The 23,995-nt window shown below is 37.9% G+C and overlaps 4 protein-coding genes across 5 annotated transcripts; 3 read left to right on the forward strand and 1 right to left on the reverse strand.

The window, feature by feature from the left end:
* The first annotated feature begins 258 nt into the window (after positions 1–258).
* On the forward strand, positions 259–4,484 carry LOC137734135 (protein N-terminal asparagine amidohydrolase family protein). Of its 2 annotated transcripts, none has more exons than XM_068473429.2 (9): positions 259–475; positions 1,346–1,531; positions 2,240–2,304; positions 2,686–2,785; positions 2,894–2,932; positions 3,037–3,228; positions 3,417–3,595; positions 3,721–3,840; positions 4,161–4,484. In XM_068473429.2, exons 1-9 carry the CDS (start codon positions 422–424, stop codon positions 4,297–4,299), a joined length of 1,074 nt encoding a protein of 357 aa, XP_068329530.2. In that variant the 5' UTR covers positions 259–421; the 3' UTR covers positions 4,300–4,484. The 2 variants fall into 2 exon arrangements, with proteins under 2 accessions (XP_068329530.2, XP_088553364.1); XM_088697238.1 differs by having other exon boundaries at positions 265–475; positions 3,040–3,228.
* A 599-nt stretch (positions 4,485–5,083) lies between these two features.
* Positions 5,084–8,058, forward strand: LOC137734133 (S-adenosyl-L-methionine-dependent uroporphyrinogen III methyltransferase, chloroplastic). Its single transcript, XM_068473427.2, has 5 exons — positions 5,084–5,919; positions 6,226–6,303; positions 6,395–6,464; positions 7,147–7,424; positions 7,626–8,058. Exons 1-5 carry the CDS (start codon positions 5,356–5,358, stop codon positions 7,773–7,775), a joined length of 1,140 nt encoding a protein of 379 aa, XP_068329528.2. The 5' UTR covers positions 5,084–5,355; the 3' UTR covers positions 7,776–8,058.
* Positions 8,059–14,068: 6,010 nt separating this feature from the next.
* On the forward strand, positions 14,069–18,951 carry LOC137735234 (DNA-binding bromodomain-containing protein). Its single transcript, XM_068474642.2, has 3 exons — positions 14,069–14,872; positions 14,967–15,594; positions 17,579–18,951. Exons 1-3 carry the CDS (start codon positions 14,379–14,381, stop codon positions 18,692–18,694), a joined length of 2,238 nt encoding a protein of 745 aa, XP_068330743.2. The 5' UTR covers positions 14,069–14,378; the 3' UTR covers positions 18,695–18,951.
* On the reverse strand, positions 17,585–23,425 carry LOC137733483 (zeaxanthin epoxidase, chloroplastic-like). The gene is made up of 10 exons (XM_088697239.1): positions 22,390–23,425; positions 20,942–21,104; positions 20,624–20,698; positions 20,442–20,542; positions 20,201–20,316; positions 19,908–20,119; positions 19,709–19,800; positions 19,449–19,563; positions 19,249–19,352; positions 17,585–19,133 (listed from the first exon to the last, which is right to left on the reverse strand). Exons 1-10 carry the CDS (start codon positions 22,815–22,817, stop codon positions 19,058–19,060), a joined length of 1,482 nt encoding a protein of 493 aa, XP_088553365.1. The 5' UTR covers positions 22,818–23,425; the 3' UTR covers positions 17,585–19,057.
* Positions 23,426–23,995: the final 570 nt, after the last annotated feature.

Here is a 23,995-nt window from a genome sequence, read left to right on the forward strand (position 1 = left end):
GTTGGCTTGGCTATAACAAATATTTTTTTTATTGAAGTAGGGTTTAGGGTTTAACGATGCCAAGTTCAAGTTTAAAATCTTGCTCCTTTCTCCCATATTACTGCATGTATCAAATACAAAATAGTTTGTTTTAAATCTAGAACTCGAGAGCATTGGCCCACACGGTTAAACCATAGGCCGGGTATGAGTTTGAAAGCCCAAGTCAGACGACTCCCAAACTGGCAACTTTCAAGTCCACACGCACCCACTCACTACCAAAATATATAAAATAAAAAAAGAGAGAGATCAAAGTTTCGAGCGATCCTTCTCACTGATTTGCTGAAGTTTCGAGTCTTGGTCGTCATCGTCGTCAGACTCCCAACTTTGTCCATCAGCAACTCTCTCCGTCTCTGAGTCTCTCTGTGTGTGTTTGTGTGAAATCATGATCTTTGTTGATGGGCTTCCCTTTTCTACAGACTCTTCTGCATCGCCTCAGGTACTCTCTCTCTCTCTCTCTATATATATAGATAGATACATAGGTATATAGGTATATATGTGTTTGGTTGATGAGAAAAAATGTGGTGGGAAAGAGTAAAGTAGAAACAATAAAGTTGCCCAACTGTTTGCCTTACTTGAGGCGATACTAACGGAAATTTTTAAATTTGTAAAAAGTAGATATTCCAAATTTGTGTCCAGCATTTCATCTGCGATTGTTGTCAAAAGCTTTTCTTTGTAGAAACAAAACAAATTATAAAGCTAAATTTGATGCTTATTGGATGCTTACGGTATGGGTTGTAGTTACTACCTTACCTAGCTGATGCGGTTCTAGTTACCACCTTACCCAGCTGATGCGGTTTGCAGTTACCACCTCACCTCGTTGTCTTCAATCATGGTTGTTAATCAATCATAGCCGTTGTAAGTTATGGGTTTTTATGTATGGGGATTGGGGAGTTGTTGACTCTCCTGCTTTCCTTCATGTATATGTACGTGTATCTTTGTAATTGTAAATCACAAAATCAATATACAATCTTTTTATCAAATTCCACAATGCTCTAAGTTTCTGATGCCATTACTTATGAAACAAATTTTAAAATAAAAAATTCTAGTTTATTTGTTGCAACACCTTAATCTGCAAGATGAGTACTAATGAAGTTTATGTTTATTAGATTTACATACATTATTTATACATACAATAATAAAGTATACCGAAACTTCAAATAACTACATTTTTTGAGAAACAGAATCTGGAATTGTCTTCTGACGGATAATTTGCTCGCTCAAATTCCTCTACTTTACATTTTCCATAAAATATTTCTGCACTCCTTGCAATACATTTATAAAACTTAAAGCTTGTGCTCGTGAACAGGGATGGGATACTCTGGTTGCTCTACTGGAACACCCTGCTTTGGTAGAAGCCTCAAATTCGTTCAAAGCTATCCCGGAGAGGAGATTCTCTGTACGTGAAGAGTCAGTTCTGGACACATCGCCACGTAGTAAATGGGTTTATTTGTTCCAGAGAGAATATGCAACTGTTGATCCAGCATTGGTGGATGTATGTTTCTTTCTCTATTCCTTGAGGCAAACACTCGTCAACATGTGGCATGAACTTTTTCTTGCATATATACAGCGGAGAGACATCAGTTTAACCTTTCTTTACTTAGTTCACGTATTAGTATATGATGCCAGTACAACCATTGAACCATTCTTCTAGTGTTAACATGCTATATTTCAAAGGCCTATTGAACTCAAAGAAAAGGGTTAGCATCTTGTCCATATTAACTTTGTAGTAACTACTGTTAGTGAAAACATGGTGGCCAAGACCCCTTATGCATGTTGAAGGCCTTCATTTGAGGAAAGTGGCATTTGATAGTCCTGCACGCTGAAAGCTGTCCTGGTACTCTTTTCAGCTTTAATATAGGCATCCTTGTGTTGCAATGTGCAACATAACATAGAGACTGCATGGTGAACTAAAATAAAAAGTACATGGGTTGATGGTAGTCTTCCTTATTATCTTGTGCAAAATGGAAGTCATCTCATGATTTATTCATGGCCATCCTGATGGTTCTTAAAGTTATCATATTTTCTGCCTTAAAGAGATGGATGTAAGTTAGTGTCATTGTATTGTTGATGGTTTTTCTGAAATGGTTGCTAGCTATTAACTGTTCACTTTCATGGTAATTGTAGTTTTAGTATCAAGAGTACTACTAATTATTCCTTTGCTAACTTCAATTTTCTTCTTCTTGGTCTTCCTCGTTAAAAGTTTGTTGGAACTGATGAAGCAACAACCTGTATCGGTGTGGCCATCCGGAATCCTAGAAATGGAATGTAAGAAACGGATTTATTGGGGATATAATTGTTTAAATCATACCAGTTTTCAAATAGTAATTTCATATTTGGTTCTACTTTTTTAACAAGAAATGCCATAGATGCCAAAACAAACACCAAAATTTGGACTCCAATTGAAGTGGTAAATATGACCGGTTCTAGATCTCTTATCATCGTAACAAGTAAGACATTTTCATGTCATCTACCATTCCACCAAAATTTGGACTCCAATTGAAGTGGTAAATATGACCGGTTCTAGATCTCTTATCATCGTAACAAGTAAGACATTTTCATGTCATCTACCATTCCATTTGGCGATTAAAGTTAGGAAATTTTTGGTGCTCTAGTACTGTCGTTTCTCATTCTGTTTTCAAACTGTAGGACCTCAGTTGCTCATATGGATTCTCCAAACATTGTGGACACGGGTTTATCCCAAATGCTGTCACTCCTTGTTGACCATAACACGGATATGGAGTTAGATGTACTATTCCTAACTGAAATGATTTTGTGACTTAAATGGTTGTATGCTTTTTATTGACTCATAGAATCTAGCACAAATAAAGGAATATTTCATGTTCACAAAATGCAGGTGCATCTAGTTGGTGGATTTGAAGATGTTTCAACTAATGTTTGCTCCAGGATCCTCTACTTTGTTATTGATTTTCCAGAGGTGTAGTTATCTACTCAGAAACAGGATACTTCAAGCTGAAAAATATTGAACTTTGTGTGCAGCAGGGTAACTACAACACTGGATCAGAAAGTCAGGAAAACTTGGATGGTTATTCCTTCCCTTTAGGTGCCAAAATTGTTGAAACTTTAAGGAAGAGACCGGAGAAATTCCATATACGTACTCTATGCATTCTTGGGCATAACACTAGAAGGGATCCCGAGGGAAACGCGTACCCAAGCTTCAACGGTTTCATGGTTAGCTTCAACTCCATGAATTAAATATCAATTTGTTGTATGGCTAATGTTCATTTAAGTCGGTTTAAAATGAGATAAACCATCACATTTTTTGTGTGCTCACCTGTGAAGTTTATAATGTTGTGTAATGTGTGTGAGTGAAACTTCTGTTAAATCCTTCATATTGTAGATATTTTTCACTATTTCAGATAGGAACTTCCACCGGATCTATTACCCCAGCTATCTTTGACAAAACCTCAAGATGCCCTGATGAAGTTGTCAGGAGAATTCGAGTTTCTGTATCATATGAGGACTCTAGTTGGAAAGGAAAGTTACTAGAAACATATGATACCCAAACTGATCATTTCAAGATAGCTCCATGTTGCTGGTAAGAGTTACTTCATCGATTATGCCTTCAACTTTTAATTACTTTGCAACATATCTCTGCTTCTCTTAAAGTTGTGTTCAACCATGCCAGCAACATTACCTCACATATCGTTTCTATTCATGCAGGACACTGCAGCAGTTACATTTTGCTTTGTCATTACAACACTACTCTGATTCAGAAATCCTTCTCATGTGTTCTACTTCACCTTCTGCTGAGAACCCAGATTTTGTGGAGAATATGAGAAGGTATGCACAATCGAAAGTAGACCCGTCTTAAAGTTCTTAGTGATCACACACACGCAGAAAAAGAATTTGAATATAAAGAAAGAAAAGAGGATATTTCCCCATGATAAAAGAAGAAAGAATAAAAGATTGACAGGAACTGCACAGCAAGTTGATCACAAGTAGATGCATTGAAGTTTTTCTTGTTTCTGGCTCGTGTAATCATAATCTATCAGTCAAGACTTGTATACGTTGCAATTCCTAGAAATAGGATGATGTTCATCCCATAGAATAATGTTAATTTCCGGATATTGCTTTAACTAAATTTGGTAATCTTGATTCAGGAAATGGGACTACCTAATTAAACACCCAGATTGGAGAGAAACCTTTCCCATGAAGGAGCCACGCATATTTGAGAGGACTGCTGAGGGTGGCTGGAGAAAGCCACAAGGTGCTGATACATTAATGAATAGGAGGTTCTAGTTATTTTGCAATCTTACCCATGTCTCTAAATTTAGATGATCATGCAACAAATTTGAACTATCATGTTCTCGGCCTTTAAAAGAAGGATGTAAGTTGGTAACTCATCGCAATCTTAGCTGTTTTTGTCAGCAATTGCTGCTTGTTAACTGAGTACTTATGTGGCAATTGAAGGGTCTGTTTGATAACTATTTAGTTTTTAGTTTTTAATTTTACTTTTTGCGCTTGAGATATGAGGAAAAGTAAGAAGGGTGGTGGAAGGAAGGGGAAGAAATAAAGAAGAGTGAATGAAAACAAAATATTGGAAGTGAAAACAACTTAAATAGTTACCATTTGATGACAATTTTGTTCAGTGTTAATTTTTTCAGATTTTTGCTTGAGATATAGGAAGTATATATATGAGAAAAGTGATGGATGAAGAACGGTGATGGGAGGGAGAGGAAGAAACAGAGAAGAATGAATTAAAACAAAATCTTCTTTTCCATGAAATGCTTTGTGTCGGTTATGTCCCAGGAAATGCTTGTTGGGACTGAAGAAGCAACAACCTTCGGAATGTTGGTGTTGCCATATGGAAAATGGAACGTGAGACATGCTTTTATTGGGGACTTACATTAACATCATTAAAATGTTTTTAAAGGGTTATTTCGTGTTTGGTTCATCCTTTCTCATTGAGGCATGCGCAACAAACTAAAATACTATTGAAAATACATGCGTATGGGTGTATAGTACACGTATACGCATGCGTATCATCGGCAAATTTATTAACAAAAGTACAAAAAACTATAACGAGGCAATGGAGAGGCCGAAGCAAAGAAAGGAGAGGCGGCAATAGAGACCTTTGAAAGCCCTAAAAAGCCACTTACTTGGACTCCTCGTGCTTTCAAGAGCCACCAGCCGAATTCCAAATCCAAGTCCAACACAAACACTCGCTCAATACTTACAAATAACGAGAAGAACTCAAACTCGCAGCAAAACAGAAACACTTGTTCTCTTTCTCTCTTTGGTTGTTGGAGTTTTGTCTCTCTGAAATTCTGAATCCTTGTCATTTCTTTTCTTCTTATGGCTCTTGTGAGTCGGATTCAGTCTCTCTCTGCCTTCTCTTCTTCCTCCACCCATTTCAGAAAACCCCACTCCTCCTCCTCCTTCAACCCCATTTCTTCATTACGCTTCAACTCCACTTCCTCCAATTCCTCCTCCTCACCTTTTACAGAGAAGGCTTCTATCGAGAGATACCAGCGAGACCACTGGCTCTACAAAAACCAACATTCAGAATCCGACCAACCCTTACCCACTCCCTGCTGCTCTCTCCCGCCCGATTTTGATTCCTTGAGGGAAAACGACATCGCTTTGCAGCTACCCGAGCTCAGGAACCTGCTTCAGGTGCTCAGAGAAAAGAGGCAGACTCAAGGTGATCGAGGCTTCTGCGGGCCCGGGAATGTCTTCTTGGTGGGGACGGGGCCTGGGGACCCCGAGCTTCTGACAATGAAGGCTTACAGAGTTATTCAGACTGCTGATTTGTTGCTCTATGATAGGTTGGTGTCCAATGATGTCTTAGATTTGGTTGGCTCTGGTGCTAGACTTCTCTATGTGGGCAAGACTGCTGGGTACCATAGCAGAACCCAGGTAATCAAGCACTCATCTTTCTTAATTTCCATTTCCGAAACCAAAATCCCTTCTTTTTTTTTTTTTTTTTTTTGTGAGTTTAAATTGTGTTTCGAATATATGGGTTCTGTGTCACAATAAATTTGAAAGCTTTGTGCAATTCGGTGAATTGGGTATTTGCGTTTGTGTTTGTTTGCATCTGGGTTTGTGGAATTCAAAGTTTTGGTTGTCAATTACGAAAACTTTACTTGATCTGATGCTATATAAAATTTGGTCTTTTCAATTTGGATTTCAGGAAATGAACTGAATTTGTTTTCCCTCTTTCAGGAGGAGATACATGAATTGTTACTGAGTTTTGCCGAAGCTGGAGCTAATGTTGTGAGGCTAAAAGGAGGGGATCCGCTGGTGAGTTTTTATAATGGTCTTTCATAAAATTGTGTCTGTTTTTGCCTGTGATATCATGTTCCATCTTGTAAAACATATCGATTTTCTTTAGGTGTTTGGAAGGGGTGGAGAGGAGATGGATTTTCTGCGGCAACAAGGAATTGAAGTTAACGTTATTCCAGGTACAATCACAAATCAATGGGGTAGCGCTGTTATTTAGTTGACATTTTTATAAGAATGGTGGAATGTCTCATGGACATGTCTACATTGTTTCCCCATTGCTTTTTGAAGAGAGAATGTTCAACATTGCCATCTCAAGATTCTCAACACATTGATAAAGTTTCAGTAATCTAATTTCAGAGAATTTAAGATGGTCCGCAGTCACAAAGATCTGCTAAAGCTGAACATTATTAGCTATGCTATCCCTGTAGAAATGTTCTATTTTGTCAGTTAGTTCCTTAAAATTATGACACTTCATTGGCATTTAAAATTTTTCCTCGTTGGAAATCATAGGTGAGAAGTCTTCCGTATGCAAAAGGGTGTCTGAAAATTGAGATTAGTACACTTTGCTTCTTAATTCCTGAAGAATTTTTGAACACATAGGCCATTAAGTATAAAGTTTCGGCTGGGAGCTCTTGTAACTTGTAAGATGGGTGAGTCTTCATCCATATGAATATGTTATATATTAGGAGTCTAGGAACAACTTTTTTCCTATCTAGGTTGTGGCCTAAAGAACTTATAGTTTGTGTCTGTTGGAAACAAATTTTCTCTTCCCTTATCCAAATTGTGCATCCTTTGTTTTCTTTGACATGATTATTCTCTCAAAAGGTCAAGCTATTTGATCAAAATCTTTTTACCTTTCAGGTATTACTGCTGCTTCAGGGATAGCAGCAAATCTAGGGATTCCGTTAACTCATCGAGGTGTCTCAAATAGTGTTAGATTTCTCACCGGCCACTCCAGGAAGGGAGGAACAGATCCTCTGTTTGTGGCAGAGAATGCAGCTGACCCTGATTCGACCTTGGTGGTTTACATGGGTTTGTCGACTCTCCCTTCTCTTGCTCAAAAGTTGGTGCATCATGGTCTACCGCCAAATACACCAGCTGTTGCAGTTGAGCGAGGGACCACACCTCAACAACGCATGGTAAGGATGGTCTCCTGTTGTGTATTGGTATATGCCCATGTTGGACTTCAGATGGTGTCTTTTCTTTGCCTGATTACCTTACATTTGTGTCATTTTAGGACCTTTCTTATACAGATAGGAATTCAGATCGTAAGAGTTTGCCCATTTCCATAATTCATGTATTTAATGGAATTGATCGTTGTTGCATGTGCATTCATACAGGTTTTTGCAGAACTGAAGGATGTTGCAGATGAAATTGTATCAGCAGAGTTAGTATCACCAACGTTGATCATCATTGGGAAAGTAGTGGCACTTTCACCGTTGTGGCCATATGCTTCAAAGGAAGTATCCTGTCTTGTAGAAGCACTATAGGCGCATCTGAGGCTTGACTACAAGTGTTTTGCCCATCCAATTAAACTTCAGACCTTAGGCTCGCGGCTTGTGAATTTCGGTAATTAGAGCTTTAGTTCCTAAGCCAGGATGATCTTCGATTTAGGCGGAAATTGTTTTTTAGCAGCATGAGAGCGTGATTAATTAATTAAAACAGTAGAGTTTTTGAATATTTTTGGAATGATTTGTACATGACAAGATTTTAATTAGGGGTGTTTGATCAAATTTGAAGCCTAAGGTAATGTAATGCGAGTTAGAATTTGAATAGTTTGGGTTGGATGGATGGGTCATCACATTGACAATTTGACGCATGAGGATAAATATCAACAACTCTAATGCAAACAGTGTAGCATGTGTTCATAGTTTCCTACACAACCCCACCCATTGACCCATTTGCATATCATAATTCATGAGGCAAAGAAAGGAAAACTAATGAAAAGAAAATTTTGAGTTTTAATGATAAGGATAAAATAAAGGGTAAAGTGAATAGTATCAGGATTAATTTTTTAGTGTAAAAATGTGGTTTTTTATTAAAGTGAACAATACCGTGGGCTTTTTGTTATAACTCCCGGCAAAGAAACCATTCCACTTTAAGAAACCAAAGAGAAAGAAACTGTTGCTGTTCACTATCCGCATGTGGGCAACCTGTCCTGTTTGGTAGGCCAGATGAGATAGGTTTGGCTAAATGAAATGGACTTGAGTCAAGTCAATTGTTTGTTTTGTCAAAACGCAAGATAGAATATAATGAGTTATGAATCCACAATATAGTGCTTTATTTAACATATCCATATATATAGGTTACAAGTCTCTAACAGTCTAATCTTATTCCTAAGGTTAAATCTTATTCAACCCACAAACTCATGTCCCACCCAAATATCTTTATTACTGTTATATAACGAGTGCCCTGATAATTTTATCTTTTCCTAAAATTAAAGAAAGTCACGTTAATTGTAAGAGAATCAAGATTATTTGATAACCATTTTGTTTTCAGATTTAACTTTAAAGTCAAACAAAATAGTCGTCGCTTACCTTTCGTTCTTAGTTATTTAATTTTTTTTGTTGTACTCTCTTTTATATTGTATAATTAAAATCAAACGATGAGTGACTGCGATTTTCTTAGACCCTAAAATCCTTAAGAATAAGACTCATGTTGTTAGTACCAACATTTATAAATGAAAGTTACGGTTTAATGTTTCAATGTTATATTTGTCTAAATTTTTTTTCTCAAACATTCATTATTATGACAACTCATTGCAAGGCTTAGTTCACTCATCTACCCTTTTAGTGTACATACAATAATAATAAAAAATAAATAAGAGGTTTCTAAGACTAATGGTGGAAAAAAATACCGAAAAATCCAAACTGAACCGAAAAAATCCGAAAACCGAACCGAAAAAATCCCAAACTGAAAATACCGTATGGTAATCAATCTCACATTTTCAGTTGTTCGGTAATCCCGAACCGAACCGAAATAATAATATATATTATTTAATTTTAAATATATTTTGGAATTGTAACAGTCGTCCGATTTGGTTGAGATTTAATCTCAACCGTTGAATCCAAATAATACCCTCACTCAGTCACACTCTCTCTCAACCTCACCTCACCCTCCTCGACCTCACCCTACTCAGACTCAGACTTTAGTCACTCTTTTTTCGACCTCACCTCACCCTACTCGACCTCACCCTCAGTCACTCTCTCTCTCTCTCGACCTCACCTCACCTCAACCTCCTCACTTATTTCTCTCGATCTCTCTCCTCCTCCTTATTTGCCGTCTTCGAATCCGGCCACACCCACATCACACAAGTGACCCACCTCTCTCTCGACTGACCTATCACCTCTCTGATCTCTCTCTCTCTCGACTTCTCATCCCTCACTGTGGAGTCTTCCTTCTCATCCCTCACTGTGCACCGATTCTCCCCCAAATCAGGTAAATATTGGAATTAATTTAGGGTTTGAAATTTAATTTAGGGTTCAAATTCTAGATTAGGGTTTGTGAAATTTGTTCGCGTTTTGGATTGGATGTTCATGATTCTAGCCTTAATTTAATTTCTATATTTATGTTTACCATTAGGTTAGGGTTTATGAAAAAAAAATTCGATTTAGTAATGAGACTATTACTGGAATTTGGTTGACCCCACAGTTTCATGATGATCTGCATAGGTTAATAATTAGCTTCCACTGATATGAATGTGACATACATGATAGAGAATGAGAATTGCTATCCCTTTCTCTGCATTTCTTCTCATGTCTAGAGAATGTTAATGTTGGTTGTCTTGAGTTAATTTTTAGGCATGAGGCAGAGGTGATGTTCGTGACATGCTTGCAGCTGGAAGCCTGGACATTAAATGACCAATATGTGGTTAGATAGACCAAAGAATCTTTGAATAATTAAATGACCAATTTTGTACCCGTGCATGGAATTATAAATATTCTGATGGTTTTTTATCATGTGTAAGGAATGGCTTCCAGAAAGATAGGTTTGCATAAAAATGATCTTGGGTAGTTTATAAAGATCTGGACTAAACATAGTTTTGCAAATGGACCTTCCTTATATGCTGTGAGCCTTTTCTAGTAGTGAAACATGCTTGAGTTATATTTTCCTTTTGGCGGTGATTAATGTTGTTATAATTGGTTTGTTATGTCACACTAATCAACGCTTGAGATATGTCAGAGATTTTTTTGGAACACAGAAAATGAGTTATTTTTTCCCTTCTTATCTGTGCATGGGTGTTCGTTATATGCTTTTAGATTCACTTATTTACTTTCATGTTCACTTATTTACTTTCATGTCATCCAGGTTATCAGCACTGCTAGGACATGCAATTGCATTTTAATTGTTCTTGATGCAATAAAGCCAATAACTCACAATCGTCTAATTGAAAAAGAGCTCGAGGGATTTGGCATAAGGTCAGCTGTAGCTTTGTTAGTGAAATTCCGTCCTCAGATTTCACCATTTAAAACTACGTATTTCGTATTCGTATTCTTAATTTTGACACTTTTATATTTACGGCGTATAGTTTTTTTTTTCGATAAATAAAAGGATGAAATTGCCCCTATTGTATTAAACAAGATTCTTCGCGGACGTATTTGATCCCTACATATTTTTCCATTTATCTTTACATATTTGGATAGTGCTCGTCGATACGAACACGTGAGCGCAAACAGAATGTAATTTGGAATTATAACGAAGAAGGTATAGACGAGCAAAGACAGGGGCGAAATTATCATTTGACCATTATCTAGAAGGCTCTAGATTTGCTGGAGCAGTGATATGGTGCCACATGTGTGGCCAAGATGGAGAGATGAGAGGAGAAATGAGGGATTGGACTAACAAATCAGAAATAAGGGAAAAGTAGTGAACCAATGGGAAGGGAGGAAAGGAGGGAAATGGGAGAGGGGGAGAAACAACCAACCTGGGTCGTTCCTTTGACCCCTTTCCCTGCTCGACCAGACCCAGTTTCCTCAACTCCTTCTCGTCACCTTTCCGACAGATTTTACCACAAATCACGTCGGGCCAGCACCTTCAAACGAGTCGCCGACCTTCCCTCTTCATTTCTCACTCTAGTTCGAGCCATCTTGGCTCTTGTTTCGTGAGAATCAAAGTCGTGGGCTTCATGGGTGTCACCGCGACGATCTGCCGTTCCTGCAGCTACCATCTTCGACTTCCACCATCAATTAACTTTCCTTAAACCCAGGAACCATGCCCAATCATTGGTTGAAGAGTTGGGGTTTGATTTGGCAGCGATTCAAAGAACACCCAATTCTAAGTTTCCGGTGAATCGAGGTGAATTCAAGCATCTTTTCGGCCGAATTGGACTTTGGCCCAAGTATGAAAGTTCTTCCCCTTGTTGTGTTCTACAATTCTGTAAAATTTGGTAATTTTTGGAGTTTGTCGGAAAATTGGGTTTTCTTTTCACTGGAAACTGCCACCATCAGCGATGCGTGGCCAATGGGCTAACTTTGTCTTTCTAGGCTAAATGTGACATCTGATTGACAAAATTTCGTTGTTTGAACATATTTTCGTTAAGGTCCGCCACTTGACCATTATAACAATCAACGATTTGATCGTTAGATCATTCTCAAACTTTAATATGTTATTATATGTAGTATTTGAGGACTTTAGGAACTTAAGGATTGGGAATCCGATGTACGGATCTTTCTGAATTGAATTTCTAAGTTTGTAAAACCAAACGTTACCGCTACTTAATTTTAGCAATTGGCGGAGATCCAACCGTTGAATCGTTCCGAAACTTTAGGATATTGTTCTAGAAGATAAATGAGACTCTTGAGAAATCATGGATTGTAAATCCGTGGGTGGATATTCTGGATCTAATTATGTAGGGTTGTGGACCCCACCATTAACTAAGAGTTGACTTTTGATCAACATGTTTCGAATCGTTCTTAAATACTAAAATTAGTACTACTATAGACTAAGTGAAGTCTAGTGGGCCTACATTGGTTAGTGAGTAACTTTAATACATATGATCTGGTTATTACCTTGAAATCTCTGTTCTAGTATTATTTGTGGATACGGCATGATTTTAGAACTATGTTTTATATTAAAATATTATTTTATATTGGATTGGGAATACTTGTGAAATGTGATTTGAAATGCAGGTTGAATTATTTGTGAAATGTGAGGCTTAGTAGTGGACCGTTAAGCCATTATGATGGGAATTTATTGCTTCGATATCGTTTCATTTCTTGCTTCATTGATCCGTTCTAAATTTAGTACTTGTGCTTGCTTCATATCTTGTTTCATTGTTTCATTTCTCGTTTCGTTGAGTTGTTATAAATTAAGTACTTTGATTCATGTTCTTTTGAGCCGTTGATATGTTTCTTGGACTTCCACTTAGTTTCGTTGAGTGGTCTGGAACTGGGTTCCACTAGGTTTCCGTTAAGTGATCCGGTTCCCTGCTCTGTCTAGATTTCGTTGAGTGGTTCGGAATCCCTCGTGCTCCACGATTCCGTTGAGTGGTCCGAAATTGTATCCTGCCTTGGATTTCGTTGAGTGGTCCGATATCCATTGTACTCCGCGATTCCGTTAAGTAGTCTAAAATTGTATCTACTTGGATTTCGTCAGAATCCCTTTACTTAGTGATTCCGTTAAGTGGTCCGGAATCTCGCTTGGTATTTTGGTTCCATTGAGTGGTCTGGAACCCGATGTTGTTGGATATCGTTGAGTGCTTCGAAATCACATTCTTCAGAGATGTAGGCTTTCGGCGGAACTGTGTTGCTATAGCCCTGCATTTTGGTGTATTGTATGTGTTATTGATTGATGTGATTCTGGAATGGTGTTGGAAAGCACATGTGTGTGTGAATGACATGATGACAACTCTCGTTTGGCTTATGGTTGATGTGTAGTGTGGTTCTCTTATGTTTTTTACTAGGAAGTGTTTTACGAACAGTTCAGAGTTTAACAAATGGTGAACTACGAATGACTTGATCTCATCTGAGGGTACGTAGGCAGCCTAACTAGAAGGTTAGATGCAGCCATAAAGTATATGAAAAATTACTACGCAATCAGAATCTTGAGTTGTGTTTTGTCCATATCCTGGAGGCAAGTATGTTAGATATACGGGTACTTGGTAACGTTACGTGTCGATCCTGGACGTATGTCGAGATCGAAGCGTGACATTGTTTCTAGTCTGTGTAGCTTTGTCATTTTGTTACTTCAGTTTAGCAGATCTTAAGTCAATTTATGCATTGGTCAGTATGCATGACTTTCAGAAGTTCTCCGTTTCGTTTACATAATTTGAATATGCTGGAATTTCAAATTTTGATTGTACCTATGCTCTACGTTTTGATTACATCATAGAAGCTCTTTTGGGATTCCCGGTTTGTCCCGAAATTTCAAAAATATTTTAGGATTTCCGAAAATTTGGTTTGAGATTGATCTTCAAATTACCATCCTGAAAAATTTCGATTTGAAATTCGGGATACTTGTTTCGGGTCGGTAACTTTACCAAAAAAAAAATAAAAAAATTATAGATTTGGAGCTTTAGTCAGGTCGTGGGCTGTACCGTAGCTGGGTTGAGGCCTCAGTTTTGATGAAGAATCCAAGTGAATAATTGAAGACCAAATCCAAGTCCAAGGGAAATACGTACAAGAGAAGAATCAGAATATCCGAGATCGTGTGAACAAGGACACGTTGGTCAATTACTGTTCATCCATTTCTCCTCCGCCTATTTTTAAGTTGCGTGCTCGAGAGCGACTCCCTGCTCTAACCTTATATCTATAAATTATACATATTTCACCTTCCTTTCTTAATATTCGATGTCGAAGAAATTGAGAAAGATTAAAAAACCATTAAATCAAATAAATTGCAGAAGATTTTTTTTTTTTTTGGGTACAAGGTTAAAAGATTAAAATCAAATAAATTGCAGAAGATTAAAATATGAAAATTAACAAAAAAAAAAAAAAAAAAAAAGGATGTACAAGAGATTCAAACCGGTGTTTGAATAGCGCCAGCATTACAAAATAATTATAAAGAAGGAAGGTGCGGTGGTAATATTTGAAAGAAGAAAATGGAGGGATGAGAATGGAATATTGAAATGAAATTAAACCAAACCAAAATAAAATATGGACGATATAAAAAGCACGGAAGCAGAAGCCTCCAATCCACAATCCAAACCCATAATCTTCACCATGAAAGGTGGCGCTGCGGCTGCCGCTGACACTCCTAGTTTCAACAACAACGACAACAATATTACTACTACTAGTGACCAAACGACGACCTCTACGTCCTCCTGGGGCACGTGGGAGGAGCTCCTGCTAGCATGCGCCGTCAAGCGTCACGGCGTCCACGACTGGGACACCGTCGCCATGGAACTCCAAGCCAAGACCTCTCTCCCTCCCCTCCTCACCACCGCCTCCAACTGCAACCTCAAGTACCTCGACCTCCGCCGTCGTTTCCACTCCCGCCAACAAAACGACGACGTCCCTCCAGACGTCGACGACGTCCACCACGATCCTCATAACAATAATACTACTAATATTCCCTGGCTCGACGACCTCCGGAAACTCCGCGTCGCCCAGCTCCGTCAAGAGCTCCATGGCTACGACGTCTCCATCATGTATTTCTTTTTATTTTTCATTTTAAATTTCACGTAAATTTTTAGATCTGAGTCCGAGCGAGTTATTTTGATTGAATTGGATTAATTTTGGCAGGTCGTTGCAGTTGAAGGTGAAGAGGTTGGAGGAGGAGAGAGAAGACAGCTTCAAAGACGACGACCCCAAACCAGATCTGGAGGAGCAGCAGCAGCAGGACTCCAATCGGCACAGATCAGAAAACGACAAAACAGTTCGAGGCAAACCGGACGGTTCGAAACCGGACCACGAGAACCAGTCGGTGAACGGCTCCAATTCGACCTGCTCCAAAAACCTGGACCATGATAACAAGCCAGGTCCAGGAGATCGCGCCCTCTCTGAACCGGGCCCGCTTTCCGCCGGTTCCGATGAACCGTCCAAAAAGACAGGGAGCGGGCAGTCGGATTCGGACTCGGACAAAGGAAGCTCCGAAACGGTGGCTAAGAAGCGGAGGGTACGGGGCCGGCAAGGGAAAGGTGGGGGCGACTCGGCGGGTGAGCTGAGGGAGAGCAGCGAGGCGCAGAGTTCGGTGAGCTTGACGAAGAAAAAGAACGGGAAACGCCATCGCAGAATGGAGGTCCCAGAGCAGCAGCAGCAGCACAATAACGAAGATGTATCGTTGGTGAAATCAGAGCCGTTGATTGAGGTCCTGCAGTTGATCCGCGCGCACGAGCATGGCTCGTTGTTCGAGCGACGGCTTTCTGCCCAGGTATTTTTGCTTATTTAAAATATCTTTATTTTTTATGTTTTTTATTTTACCGACTTTTATGAATCCACTTAGGAAAGTATGAAATAAACTTAAAGTCGGACGTGATAGGATGAATGAATTTGTAACATCACGTTAATATGTCGTGATTTCGTGACGAAAAACACCATGTCTGCCAGAACTACCAAACGTGTATGCACAAAAACGAAAACAAGATGGTATAAGCAAAAGAAAAAAAAAAAAAAAAAGGGGAGATATTATTATTAATCTGTTAAAAAACGACTATCCGTTTTAATCAAAAGCTAATTGAGTTTTGGTTTAAACTTTTGTGCATATAATTTGGTCATAACAAGGGTGTTATGGTTACTGTATAATGGGACTGTGTGTGGGCGAAACAAGCGGTCATGATGTTTCCAAAAATGGTTTATTGTTGTTGGTTTGAGAAAAGTACGCGTGCGGCTGAAATTCCTGCTCCGAGCCCTACGGGGGTCTAGGTTTAGGTTTTTGCATGAAAAACTCTCTGATACTATTGCTTACCTGCATTTTTGTTAACATATTTATTTACATTTATGGATTAAAACCTAGTATACGATAATTATAAAAAAAATAAAAAAAAATTTACTCTTCACAAAATAAATGATTTTTTTTCTTTTTATAAAATTCTTAAATGTATATGGTTAAATTCATCCGGTAACATTATAGTGTAAGGATGAATACTCTTAACCAATTAAACTATAAATCACTTGCTAATTTGGGTGTTAATGTGTAGAGTGTGGTGTGTTGTGTGTGTGTGTATTTCATAAAAGAGACATGGCTCCCTAAGATTGAGGAGGAGCTCCTCCTCAAGATACGTTGTGGTTAATTTACGGAATTTCATACTTATGATCAGAATCGTTCATATTATAAATCACACTGTGAAGACCATCTCTATAAAAAAATTAATTAAGTATAAGTTCGGTTAGTCAATTAATTGTAGCAAATAGGTAGACGTTTTGTAATTTTTCTATTGGCTCCATCAATCTGTTTTTATACAATTCGATGACTTAATATTAATTTTTTGCATATATGATCTTTACAAAGTATAATATAAACGATTTCGATTTTAAGTATGAATAAATTAGCCAAGTAATGAATTGAGAAGGAACTCCTCATTCATTGAGGAGCCAAGTTAGTTTCATTTCGTAATTCCTAAAACATAATGCTAGGGACTCCTAAATTATTTTATTTACTAAATGATGTAGGAAGCATTATAACATGTTTGTTTGTAGTTGGCAATTTAAAATTTGTCACATCAGTTGCCATTCAAATCAAAATTTAAATTTAATTTTCTTAGAAAAATTAGATTAAACTAGAATATTTTTCAAATAATACAAAAATATTGATTAATTATACTGCCTGCGCAAATGTGTTTGATAATTTTGCGGGAGTATTACTTTAATTTACTTATAAATATGAAATCAGAACATGCTAAATTAAAAAGTAAGACTCTAATTACTATTTACTAAAACAGTCTATTACGTATAGTATAAAATTCAAAAAAAAAAAAAAAAAAATTTAACAAATGCGGTGATTTTGCCCCCATCGGGGTCATGGACCCACATAGGTACCACCTTTTTTTAATAGAATTTTCTTTTCTCTTTTTTCCGTCTTCTTTCATTTTTTCTTCTCATGCTTTTATTTTTATTTTTTTCTCTTTATAAAAATTCAAAATAAGATATTGACGTGATTTGATTATTACTCTTCAAATAAGAAGAAAGGAAAAAAAAAGAGATTGGAAGGAAAGAAGATCCTACTCTCACCTCTTTTCGTCGAGATCTTTTTTTCTCCTTGAAAATTTGAACAAAAAAATATGGCACAAAAAAGCAAAAGAGACAAGTGCCTGGTTGAATTACTGTGTTGCCTTAATTTATGTTTATTTAACCAAAAAAAAAAGATTTATTTATATTCTTAGTGCAATGTGGGCCCACAATGTGTGATCAATGTACAGGAAAGCGACAAGTACAAGAGCATTGTCCAGCAGCATGTGGACCTGGAAACCATCCAAAGCAAGCTCCGCAAAGACTCATACTCCTCTTGCTCTCTCTCCTTCTACCGAGACCTGCTCCTCCTCTTCAACAACGCCGTCGTTTTCTTCCCCAAATCCTCCCTCCACTCAAAGACCGCTCACCAACTCCGCCGCCTCGTCTTAAACGAAATGAAGAAGAAGAATCTCATCACTCGGCCCAACCACGACCCTGCACCCGAACCATCAGATTCGGTAGTTCCTGCACCCGCCACAAGTCAACAACCCAAACGCCCTGATCAGCTTGAAATATCAGATTCCTTGCTTTCCAAGCAAAAGTCTACTGCCCCCATCATCGTCTGCCGCAAACGAAGCTCCATTTCGTCAAAGCCTTCCGCTGCTGCTCCTAGCTTTGGTCAAACTCTCAAAGGTGACGACAACAAGAAAGCAGCAGCTTTTGATCTTAAGTCGTCCATTAAGAATAGCAAGGCCTCTTCAGATAATCATGCAGCAGCTCAAAAGCATGGCGGTTCAGTAGTATTAAAGAGTGCTGCTGCTGCTAAAGCAAAAGACAACCCTGTGATCACTGGAACCAGAGGCTCAAGAAGAACGAGTACTAGTATTGCTCATCACGAGAACAATACCAGTGCTTCCAAGAAGAAACAAAGTGCGAGCCCGGCAAGTTTGAAAGCGGAAACTCCCAAAGCGGATAAGAATGGGAAAATGGAGGCAGCGGGGTCAGACAAAAAGCGAAGTGCAGCTGCTGATTTCTTAAAGAGAATAAAGCGGAATTCACCTGCGGACACATTGAAGAGGGGTGGTACTGGCACGGGCACTAGTTCTAGATCAGGTGGAGAGCAGAAGAGGAGGGGAGGTATTGGTAAGGCTGACAAAGTTAAAGAAAGGGTGTTAAGGCAAAGTGGCAATAAGAAGAAACAAGCCAAGGAAGAAAGCAGCAGTCCATCCAGGCGAAGCGTAGGCAGGCCGCCCAAGAAGGCGGCTGCTGAGGCCGCAAATGCAGTAGCTTCACCAAAGCGGGCACGGGAAAGTGGAGGAAAGCAAGAGGCTTCTAGGCGCCCTAAAAAACGGTCTAGGAGGTAAATTAGTCGTCTAGCTTCAATGCTTCATGCATGGCCAAGGAAATGAAGGTGTAACTTTATTCATTTATATTCTAGTGAGGGATAGGGAAACTAGAAATTAGCAGTAGGCAGATAGTATTCCCTAATCAGTAGTCCCTAGGGTTTTTGTTTTGGTCGATATATTTCTAGTGTATGCTTGAAGGATTTATTATTTTGTGTCAAAATATCTGTTACAAGCATATGCAATGTAATGTACAAAAAGCACTTATTTAGAATCAACCCCAGAATAATCGTGCATGGCATCAAGTAGAACGACTCTGTTCTTGATCAGTGATAGTTTCTTGCTTCTGTTAGAGAATTTAACATATTGTTGATGACGTCTTTCTCACGAAGTCATTGAAGTTTGTGATTCATTCTGCTGTTTGTATGATGGATCCTTTTCTCTCCCTTTGAGAGATAACCTGTGAGAAGAAGTGCGCATAGATCAAAATGAGGATGACTGGATGAAGGATGCTCATAGAATTGAAATGCGAAAAGGAATCGAAACAGGTTTCTATTGTGTTTATGTTCCCTTACCCATGCCCCGTTATTATCCAACTCATAAATTCTGGCATACAAAATTGCAGAAATGCACGAGCCATCGGAAATGCAGGGTGCATTATCTTCAGAGTTGATAGATGCTGCAACCGCAAGTACATTATTTTCTTCTTAAAAATAGAAAATTAGGACAAGCCTTATAAAAGGTTTAAGTGGGAAACTTGGTACAGAAAACTTACAGCCAGGGGACCGATTTTGAACTCTATGCAAGGTTGGTACATAGCAAGCATTTCCGGTGCCATTCGGGTGGCTGCATGCACTATACCAACACGCCTCATTCTTTTTGTTGCATATCTAATCACCATGAATCCAGAATGAAGCCAAAGTTAGTATGTCGGGTTAGAGAAAGTATACAGAAGCTTGTTCGTATTCTAATAAGTTACAGTGCTTCAAGATTTAAGCCTAAATCTTGGATCAAGAGATTTAACCCTAACCGTACCTTCTCAGGGCCAAGACAATTGCATCTGTCCTCTGAGCATTGGAGCCAGTACTGGAAACTTGATCAAGCTCATCTATAAGCTGGTAACTGTCCTGCACATAAAATCGTTGAAGTAATGAGTCCATGGGAGCTCAAAAGAGGGTATTCCGTCCAATTTTCTGATATGTGAAAGATAAAATCTATTTCTAAGACCCGATACCTCAATTGCCATGCATCCCCCTATTCCAAGATTTGGCTGCAATGGATGAGCAGCATCACCTAGCAGAGCAACACGCCCGGTTCCCCAGGAATATATCATGTCTCTATCGTAGATATCTCTTCGTAAAATCATGGACTCAGGTGTTTCTTGAATTAGAGCGACCACTTCCTGACACCATTTTCCAAATACCTCCAGGAGCCTCTTCTTTTTACCTGCAGCTTATAAGATTCAGATAACTGGTAAATGGTTAGGCATTACCACAAGTGAGAGAGAGAGAGAGAGAGAGAGAGAACCTTCAGGAGGATCAGTGCTCATTAGTGGCTGCTTATGGAAGGCCAACCATTGCATATTCCCATGCCCAACTTCTACTGCACCAAAGTACTGGTTCGTTCCCAAGAAGATCCGATACCTTCAAACCAAGAACATGTTGATTGCAAATGAAAATATTTGATCTACTAACTTTATTTAGGATTTTACGCCTTGACTTGTCGATGTTCAAACATTCAGCATGTAAATATGAAAGCATATGCATACCCAACACTATTAACATATGATGGGACAACTTTAGTGAGTCCACTGTAGCAGGTGTAATTTGAGTATTTTGCTTCCCGTGTGCCAAACAATTTCGAGCGCACCTAGTGAAGAAGAACCCAAAATGTATGAAGTTGAAAAGAGGATATGTTGGAGACATATGGTTCGAAGAAGAGACAACTTACCTTTGACCAGATTCCATCGGCTCCTACTAAAACGTCACCATCATATCGTTGTCCATCTTCAAGGATCACTGTAACCTAATTGTTAATAATACATACGGGAAGAGGTTGAGGAACTTGTACAGAATTCTGAAAAGTTACTAATCATAAGAAGTATCTAATGAATTATGATCTGGAAGTTGATCCGGGGAAAATGTGGAAAAAACCTTTATTTAGGAAGTGAAATATATAAAACATTATGAGACTCCCAGCAAAAGCATTAAGGCAGCAAAGACCAATGCACCAATATGTTAGGATTAGGTGAATCGAATGCCACTCAACCTTTTTAGGGTCTTGAAAGAAGTCCACCACTTTCGATTTGTTTCTCAGAATGTCAGATCCAACTGCATTGACTAAGATATCCAGAAGCTCCATCCTGCATATTACTTGAGTGATAGGAAGCCCCCTACTTACAGCACTCGATGACAGATCAAACTTGGTAAACCTGAAGCGAAAAGTAAAAAACCAAAGATCAAATACAAACATGAACTAAGAAATCAATTAAGTCTTTCTCAATTTAAACTCACTAAATGGAGAAATTAGCAACGATATATCCTCTTATACAACATCCAGAAGCTGCCCGTATACAGTATAATTGATTCATAAAAGAGTCTGATTCGGTGGTGTTGAGTTTCTATACTTCAACAATATTGGCCTGTTTTTAGCCATTCAAGCTTTTGGGGTCCAGTGATTGTCTAATATGGCATGAGAGCTCGGATTTAAGGAGTCATGGGCATAGTGATGAAGACCTCCAATCCCAATTCTCTACTTGTTTGTCGATTTTCAAGGTATATAAGTAAAAGGGGTATTGGTTTTTGTAACCGCGCGCTGACGCTTTTGCGGTCGAGTACTTGTGTAAGAGCAACAAACCTAAAACCCTTCAACTCAAAAGTCAGAAATAAATACCACTAGATGCCACTTACTACGGTGAGAATCAAATCTAAAACCCTCCAACTCAAAAGTTCGCCTTTGGTGAGAATTAAATACCACTAGATGCCACTTACTACGGTGAAATTCGTCTTTGGTGAGAATTAAACCTAAAGCCCTCCAACTCAAAAGTCAGAAATAAATACCACTAGATGCCACTTGTGAGTGAGAGGTCTTAAATTTGATTCTCACCAAAGGCGAATTTCAATGGTTAAAACCTAAAATTTTTTGCTCCAACCCTTCTGGGTTAAATTTTTAATTCGAGATTATTAAATAATGAATTTAGGATTCTTAAAGTAACTTTAAAAAAAAAATTATATAGACTATCTAAATTTAATTTTATGAACATTTTAACCTCAAATGTTTAGATACCGATAAATATTAAAAAATTACTAAACCGACACCATGAAACTCGTGGAACACTATGAAAAAATATGAAATAAATGAATATTTTTTAAATATTTTAGATTTAAATTTAGATCATTAGATATTTTTCTTTATTGTTATATTTGATCATATTAGGTCTTAACCGTTGAATTCAATAAATTTATAAATATAAAACTAAAAAAATACACATATTTGGTGGGTCAACCCACTAACTCGGTAAGAATTCTAGGCTATATTTGCCAGAAAAATGAGTTTTAGGTTAAAACTCATAGTTGGCCCAATAGTTGAAGCAAGTTGAGGTAGGTTTAAAATCTAAAATTTGAGTTTTATTTCAAGGTTTGACAATAATCTTAGTGTAAAAATATCGTTTTTCAAAAAAAAAAAAAAAAAGTGGAAAAAAAATTGGAGGCTTGTACCATTCGCCTGAGACTCCGTCAGCATAGCCATTGATTCTGTTGCCAGTTTCACAACCTGCTTCCATGATTTGTTTCACGACGTCCTCGTCAATGGCTTCCAGCACTGCCAATGCACTACTCACAAGTTGAATTGGTCCACGTCCTTTCCCCTCCCCTCTCACTGAACTCGAGTCTTTCTCAAACACCTGCACTTGGAACCCTCGATGTTTCGCTGCCAATGCCAAAACTAGCCCCCCAATGCCCCCACCGGCGATCAAAATTTTAAGCTTCCCTTTGCCACCCATCTCTCCGTTCGAAGTTTGATCTAATCTACTAGTTTTACATCTTATTACACTGTTGCCTCTAATGATCCTAGTCTTACTGTATTTTTTTGCTCTAAAACTAAGACTCTGGTGACATGAACTAGGATACAGAGAAGAGACCCCCATTGTTGACCAAAAACAGAAATACAAGGTTGCTTAGTGTCCAATACTTCGTATATGCATGTATATATACATAGCAGGTAACATAGTCATACTATATTAGACAATCACATCGTACAACATACACGCTATTGAATTCACGTATTTATTGAATTAAATACCCACCAACGGGAGAGATGGAGTTTGAAATTATCAACGCCTTAGACTATAAGGATGGTGAAATGTTTTTTTTTTTTTAATATTCTGAAATAAATAAAAATATGTCAATAATGTCAAATTTTTGGGCATATATTAATGTTGTAAAATCAATGGTAGGTGTAGTGGAATATAAAATAAACGAGACACAATATATTTACGAGGTTTGGCAACTGTTTACGTCCTTCGGGCAGCAGCAGTACTTTCTTTCATTATTTGAAATAATAGAAATATAAAATAAGTCTCACTATTTTCTTTAGCCTAGCTCACTGGTATTTTCTCCTTCATACCCTTTTTTTCTTTTTTCTTTTTTTTTTCCTCCTTCATACCTCTTCTTTCTTTTCTCTCTTCCTTTCCTTCGTATGTTTTTCTCTCATATCTTTCTTCTTTTCTCTCCTTTCCTCCGTATGTTTTTCTCTCTTCTCTTTCTTCTTTTCTCTCTTCTTCCTTACTCTGTATGCTCTCATTTTATAGGCAAAAGATTACTGTAATAACACTATTTGTTTTACAAACTTTCTTCAAGTAAATAGTGAAATTATTGTGCATAAATAGTAACTCATTTGTTTTTCTTCATATAAATAGTAATTCATCTAATTTTTCTTCAGATAAATAGTAACGAACTATTTATGTAGACCATCCATCCATATGTAATATTATAACACTTAAAAAATATATATATCGAAGTATTCTTTTCAAGGTGGACCAAATGTTTGGTAAATTGAAATAACAAGATAATGCCTCGTTTGGAAGTTCGGACTGTATTGACTATTTATTTCAATAGGATAGGATAAATAGCCACTGGATAGTACTGACTAAATTAGTCGGGCGTTCGGTGCAATATCAGACTAATGATCGTATTATTTATACAATGTTTGGCCTGAATTTGAAAATAATAATAATAATAAATAAATAAAAAGATAGGAAGCAATCGGATCTAGTATGATGTGGGGGTGACGCAATGAATTTTGTGCTTTCTGGGTTTGAGTTTG

This window comes from Pyrus communis, chromosome 7 (genome assembly GCF_041283825.1).
Source record: "Pyrus communis isolate YQ-2024b chromosome 7, ASM4128382v1, whole genome shotgun sequence".
NCBI lineage: Eukaryota > Viridiplantae > Streptophyta > Magnoliopsida > Rosales > Rosaceae > Pyrus > Pyrus communis.